Source organism: Chiloscyllium plagiosum, chromosome 12 (assembly GCF_004010195.1).
Source record: "Chiloscyllium plagiosum isolate BGI_BamShark_2017 chromosome 12, ASM401019v2, whole genome shotgun sequence".
Lineage (NCBI taxonomy): Eukaryota > Metazoa > Chordata > Chondrichthyes > Orectolobiformes > Hemiscylliidae > Chiloscyllium > Chiloscyllium plagiosum.
Genome location: NC_057721.1, coordinates 19,279,950 through 19,287,186, shown reverse-complemented (window position 1 = coordinate 19,287,186; position 7,237 = coordinate 19,279,950). Strand labels below are relative to the sequence as shown.

Sequence of the window (7,237 nt, the reverse complement as noted above, 5' to 3'; positions counted from 1 at the left end):
TTTATCTTAGCCTGCTGGACAAACTTTCCTCATTCCTGAAGAAGGGCTTATGCCCGAAACGTCGATTCTCCTGTTTCCTGGATGCTGCCTGACCTGCTGCGCTTTTCCAGCAACACATTTTCAGCCACATTCCAACACAGGTCAGCTGGTCACTCACTCATGCAACATTGGCCCTTCAGAGTTTCTCAGCCGTTAACAGCATGGTGAGATGGCTAATTGATCTCTCTCTCTACTGTGGAGATCTACAGTAGCAGGAATCACTCAGCTTCCTGTTTGCCTTCTCACTAGAAAAGCATTTCAGCACAGAGGGGTTATAAGCTCTCCAGTTATCATCATCGTTATGAAACAATTAGTAAACTGTCTCAAGACTGTACTTCAACAGCTTCTGCATCATAATGATTTATTTGAAGTATTTTCTCTACAGGTTGATTTACTAACAATTCTAATACACACTACATCCAAGATCGTTGTATTTGCCAATGGATGCAAGCAAACTCTATCAAAGGAAGGCTAACGGATTTGAAACAAAAATAGAAATTGCTGGAAAAGCTCAGCTGGTCTGGCAGCATCTATGAAAAGAAATCAGGTTTAACATTTCAGGTCCGATGACCCTTCCTCAGGTAGCTCAGAAAAAGTTGTTTTTAATGCAGAAGATAGGGTTGGGGGAATGGGATAAGAAGTAAATGATAGGTGGAGATACAGCCCAAAGAGAGAGAACAGTTGGACAGACAAAGGAGTGGATAATGGTAAGTTCAAGAGAATGAACAGATGAATGAATAGACAATTAGTGGCTGACAATGGGTTGTGTGGAATAGCAGACCATGTAGTAATGAGGCCTGGAGTGTAGAGGTCCGGGTAATGACCTGAGAGAAGATGTCGCAAGCCCTAAAACTGCTGCAATCGATATGGAGTCCAGAAGGCTGTAGAGTTCCCATGCTGTTAGCTGTTCGTCCAGCTTGTGCTGAGCTGCACTGGAGCACTGCACCAAGCCTGAGACAGAGATGTTGGTCAGGGAACAAGGTGGTGTGCTGAAGTGGCAGGCAACTGGAAGCTCAGAGTCTTTGTGGATTTGAACTTGGTCTGATCAGAAGCAAGTGAAATTCAATGTCACCAACTGTAAGGCATTGCATACTGGAAGCAGCAAAGAAGAGGCAAATGTTCTCCAAGAGTAGAAAAATTTTTGCCAACAGCCAAGCTGAAAGATATGTCACAGCATTGACAAACATAACACCTTAGCTGCAGAATGTGAGGCAATAAGCATAGCAAACCAAAATAAGTTTCCATACTGACTGAATTAAAATCTGAAGAATTCACACTACGGCAGCTTATGTTTTGTTGAAAGTGCAATTACATCATGTTCAATACAGGTTGCTTCAGTACAAGGGAAATATTCCGATGCCAGCAGCAGTGCAATATAAGCACTAAGATTGATCCCAGGTCTTGGGCTGAGCCAAGAGGAAGACTTGGTGGCTTCACAAATGCTTAATGTTCAACTGAAACAAGATGTGGACTATATCTAGGCTTGGGCTGGCAAGTAGCAAGTAACATTCACGCCACACAAATGACCATCTCCAATAAAAGACAATTAACCAACATACATTCACTGAATCTTCCAAAATCAACACCATGGGGGTTATCATTAACCAGAAACACAATGGGCCTCACCATATAATCACAGTGGTAACAATAGCAGGCCAGAGGCTAAGAACACTGTAACTCACCTCCTGACTCCCCAAAGCCTGTTCACTATCTACAAGGCATAAGTCAAGAGTGTGATGGAATACTCCCCACTTGCCTGGATGGGTGCAGCTCCAACAACACTCAACAAGCTTGACACCATCTAGGACAAAGTAGCCACTTGATTGGCACCACATCCACAACATCCACTCCCTCCATTACTGTCGCTCAGTAGAAGTAGTATGTGCTACCTACAAAATGGAATACAGAAATTCAAAGATGTTTAGGCAGCACCTTCCAAACGCATGACCACTTCCATTTAGAAGGACAAGGGCAGCAGGTACATGGGATCATCACCACCTTCAAGTTCCCCTCCAAGCCACTCACAATCTTGACTTTCCTTCGGCGTTCTTTCACTAGGTCAAAATCCTGGAATTCTTTTCCAAAGGGCATTGTGGGCCAAGTGGACTGCAGCAGTCCAGGCAGCTCGCCACCACCTTCCCAAGAGCAACTGCAGATGGGCAACAAATGCCAACACAGCCAGTGGCACCACGTCCCATGACTGGATAAAAATCATGTGACTAGTCAGGTTTTTTTTTAAGAAAAATGTATTGAGATGAAAAGGTTTCCACTTTATAGAAATATACATTCAATGGCTTAAAACAAACAACAAATAACTCTTTTGAATACACATCAGCACAGCAAACAAAGATGGAACAGCTTCAAGGTCATGATGGACATGTTGTTTTGGTAGAAGCCAGTAAGCATTATCTCACACAGATGATGATTAACGGGAAAGGAAATCAACAGAACAGTCTGAACAGATTGCAGGTATAGTGCTAAGGCCAAAGTCTCTGATTAATCCAGGCAAAGACTAGCTGCTTTAATGGTGGAACAGATGAATTGGTATTCTAGGAAGATGAAATCAAATGGATTGGAGGGATGTACTCACATGAACCCACCTTCTGATGTTATGATTTTGTGAGGTGATTAAACTGGAGTAGCTTTTAAACTGTATTTTCACTAACGAATAACAGAAAAGTTGAGAGAACATCCAAATTAGATATGTTAATCAAATCTTAAGCAGAGCTGTAACAGTGCTGTCCCTTTCTTACCTGTACTCACGGTAAACTCCAGGACAATAGAATAAAGCTGTGAAAAGGCTTCGCCCTCTGCATATAGTGTCCAAAGTCAAACTGATTCCATATATCGAGGTGAAGAGGAAAACAAAGAGGGTCAGAATAAATGCACGGTGATTGGATTCACCTACACAGCTGTTAATCCTGGAAACAGAACATGATAAATAAATAAAAAATGATTTGAATAAAACATCATGCAACACAAGAGATTAGTTTTCATAAAAATAAACATAGTATCATTTTTAAAAAAAATTAATTGAACAGGTTAGTGAAAATAATCCCCATCCAACCAGAGACACTGAGCAAACCATCTCTTTAGACCCTAACATTCCAATCAGGTGGTGAGTTACTCACCAGTGTTCTTAGCCTCTGGCCTGCTCTTATTGCCACTGTAATTATATCATTATGTTTCTGGTTACTGATAACCCCCATGATGTTGATTTTGGGAGATTCAGTGATTGTAACCATTAATTGTCTTTTATTGGAGATGGTCATTTGTGTGGCGTGAACGTTACTTGCTACTTGCCAGCCCAAGCCAAGATATAGTCCACACCTTGTCTCAGTTGAAGATGGGCTGCTTAAGCATCTGTACATAAGCTAAACAAATAATTTAATATAATTAACAATACGCAAGGAATTAATAAATTGAGGCAGCGACCGGAAGCAGTTTGAATTATGATACTTCAGTTCACATCACTTTTTCACCCCAATCACACTGGCATGAAATGTACCTTAATCAAGTAGATTGAATAATAGCCTCAAACAATTTTTTTCAGAAATGTCAAGGGATGGAATTCAGGCAGCACAAAATAAACATAAACTTCATTTTGGTGAGCCTTCAATTAACAACTTAGAATTGACAATCGAGTACTAATGGTGCTTAACAGTGTGGATGGAATACACAGAGCTATTGTGAACTTAACCCAAAATGTGGTGTGAAAAATCTTAATTTCAAATCAAACCGAAAAGAGAAGAGAAGATCTTACTTCAGGGCTTCTGTAGATAACAAGAATCAAGATTTAATCTTTGAATAGTGCGAAACAATCAGATACAGTTAAGCACAAAAGAAGAGATAAAAGTAGCACTGGATAAAAAAAGGTAAATTGGATGAGATTGGGAGGTCGATTGATGCAGAAATTACAATCTTTTCGCTATTCAATCAGGCCAGCTAACATAGGGAGCAGCATAGGCTGCAAAACCAGAAAATAAGTGATTGAGAGGAGGTAACTATAATAAAAAAAAGCATTAGTAGATTATACAAAATCAAACAAAGTCCTTTAAAGAAAATCTAAAAATAAATTGGCAATGAAAGTCCTGCCCAGAGTTCTCCCATATAAAACATTTCAGTTTAAGATCTAGATAATTGTGGAATTAAATCAACTGTAGTTTGAAAGTGCAGCCAGTTCATTACCAAAAATTGGTTTCACTCTGCAGCAAAATGTTAGTCTGAAAAGCCGTTAAAGACTAAATTCTTCAGAAACCTTTGTTCAATTTTCTTCTTTAGGTTCCCCATGATAATAACCCATTAATGACACTGCTCCAAGCATTTTTTGAGCTTGGCCACTGGTTGATAATCATTGCTACTTTACATCGCAATCCTTTCCCTTTGAGGCAGCCTGAGAAGAGCTCACAAATACTGTAAAACTAAGCAATACTAGACCTACCAAACACAATGATGGTCCAGCCTTTGTACACAGGATGCACAGATTCGACAATGTCCTGAACGAGGTGGTCTTATAATCTTGCATACCGCACACCAGTTCTTGTTCAATTCATGGTGTCCGAACTGCAGCTTGCCATTATGGCCAGATGGATGCAATTTTGTAGGAATATCCCAATCCTTCTGCTGAATTTGGTGTGTACCATTCAAACTGTATGAAGTGTAATTTGTCTCAGCATCTTTAATTTGAGTGGTTCTGTTGTCAGTTCGGAGGTAGCCTGGATCTTTCTTGACTTGTGCCAAACATACCAGCGTTAACACCAAACCACTGGTGAGCACAATTAAGTGTACAAAGCTAACGTTTCCTTTAGACATTACTTCAGTCAGGAATAAATAATACACGTAGCCCAGAGAAAAGAGGCCAAGACTAAGAAAAAATAAAGTACGTCCTTTGTTCTGGTGAGTGATGTAATAGTACCAAAGCACTAGTATTGGTAAGGACGTCAAAATGATGAACGCTAAGACAACGTGAAGAGCTGCAATATGAAGGAAGATTGGAAGGAAAATAAGAGGTGGAAGTATTGTTATATCGATCTTCTTGGCACCAGTACCTAACAGCCACGGAATCCGCAAACGGTCAGAAATCGTGTCGGTTACTCGTTCCATGGTCTGTGGGCTGATAGATTTTCCTTTCAAAAACCTGAAAAGTGAAGCAATAGCTGTGTTACTTTTTATATCAGGCATTAAAAAGATCAGCAGCATAAAACAGTGCAACACTAATTATCCTCACGGGAATCCTAGCTATAATAGGTAGGAAGAAATTCATGTATCAATTCATTCCAGACTGAACATGGGAAAAAAAAACATTAGTTTTGTTGTGGGAATGGTAGAAATGTTTAATATATTCAAACAGAACCGAATTATGAGGATATACTACTCAAAAACAGAACATTAAGTCCAACTAAATGTCCATGTCAAAAGTGTTAGCGGTTTTGAGTGTTTTTTCTGAAATAAAAGATTTTTGCACTGATTTGGGCTACAAATAGGTTAAACCAAATAAAGCAGTTGCAGACTGCAGCAAAAGGAAGAAATCAGAACATAACCACATCATAATAAGTATTTAGTTGCATTGAATAACATCATTACTTTATGAAAATAATTTTGTAGCAAAAGGACCCTTTGATAATTAATCAGATGCATATCTCTTTACATGTCAATACACTGCAAACAATAACATAGAATTGTGGCATAGGTTGGGACATAGAAACGATAGGAGAGAGATAAAAGGAATATAATCCAATTGGTGGGGCATGCTAACAATGTTACCCATAGATCTGTACTGAGTCTACAGGTTCTCATACCATATAGTAATCACTCAAATGAAGGATTATTTAGCTCTATATCCATGTTTGTAGATAACATGAGGTGAAGCAGGTACAGTAAATTCTGCAGTTGGAAGAAATTAAAATAGGACCTAGACAGTGGATGGAAGTGGGTAAAATGTTGTCAGATTGGATTCAGTGAGGGTTGAGTGTGGTCATCCTCTTTGGATTGGAGTAAAACATTCTGAATTACATTCTTAAATGGTGAGGAACTACATGCGAATGAGACTTTGCGCATCTACATTTTTAAACACTAAAAATTACTGTACAGCAACAAAATGTCATCAAAAAAGCTACCAGAACAAGGAGGCTGGAATTCAATAGTGAAGAAGTGTTGCTTCAGTCAAACCATTGGTCAGATCCCAACTGAACTGCTGTGTTCAGTTTTAGATTAGATTAGATTACTTACAGTGTGGAAACAGGCCCTACGGCCCAACAAGTCCACACCGACCCGCCGAAGCGCAACCCACCCACACCCCTACATTTACCCCTTACCTAACACTACGGGCAGGTAGTGCAGATGTGCAGGTGAATTGACCTGCACATCTTTGGACTGTGGGAGGAAACCGGAGCACCCGGAGGAAACCCTGTTTAAGAAACCCATGCAGACATGGGGAGAATGTGCAAACTCCACACAGTCAGTCGCCTGAGGCGGGAAGTGAACCCGGGTCTCTGGCGCTGTGAGGCAGCAGTGCTAACCACTGTGCCACCGTGCCGCCCACAGTTTGAAGAGCTGAATCTCAGGAATAATATATTGGTCTTAGAAGACATACAATGGAAGTTCACAAGAATAATAACAGGGCTCAAAGGACTGAATTATAAGGACAGACTACATAAGCTCAGACTTTATTCCTGGATTTAAATTTTTGATGTGGTATGGGTATTAAAGGTAAGTGATTCAATGAACTATTTGCAGAAAATTGTTTTTTTAAAAAAAAGGGGTCAACAGGAAACATGGTAAAATTAGAATCAGTCTATTTAGCAGCAAAATCTGGAAATATGTTCTCAAAAAAGAAGGGTGGATAAATCCCCAGGACCTGATCAGGTGTACCCTAGACCTCTGTGGGAAACTGGAGAAGTGATTGCTGGGCCTCTTGCTGAGATATTTGTATCATCCATAGTTACAGATGAGGTGCCAGAAGACTGGAGGTTGGCTAACGTGGTGCCACTGTTTAAGAAATGTGGTAAGGACAAGCCAGGGGACTATAGACCAGTGAGCCTGACGTCGGTGGTGGGCAAATTGTTGAAGGGAATCCTGAGGGACAGGACGTACATGTATTTGGAAAGGCAAGGACTGATTCGGGATAGTCAACATGGCTTTGTGCATGGGAAATCATGTCTCACAAACTTGATTGAGTTTTTTGAAGAAGTAACAAAGA

The 7,237-nt window shown here is 40.2% G+C and overlaps 1 protein-coding gene across 4 annotated transcripts in view; it reads right to left on the bottom strand.

Annotated features, from left to right (window-relative positions):
* The window catches only part of zdhhc23b (zinc finger DHHC-type palmitoyltransferase 23b), a 53,818-nt gene that overhangs the window by 17,667 nt on the left and 28,914 nt on the right, over positions 1-7,237 (bottom strand). For 2 of the 4 annotated variants that reach the window (XM_043700626.1, XM_043700625.1), the window contains exons 3-4: positions 4,481-5,176; positions 2,793-2,960 (exon numbers count right to left, since the gene is read on the bottom strand). In XM_043700626.1, coding sequence (XP_043556561.1) covers positions 2,793-2,960; positions 4,481-5,176 — 864 coding nt within the window. Of the gene's footprint in view, positions 1-1,842; positions 2,701-2,792; positions 2,961-4,480; positions 5,177-7,237 lie in introns of those variants that run through there. The other 2 variants (XR_006313136.1, XM_043700628.1) reach the window with 2 other exon arrangements.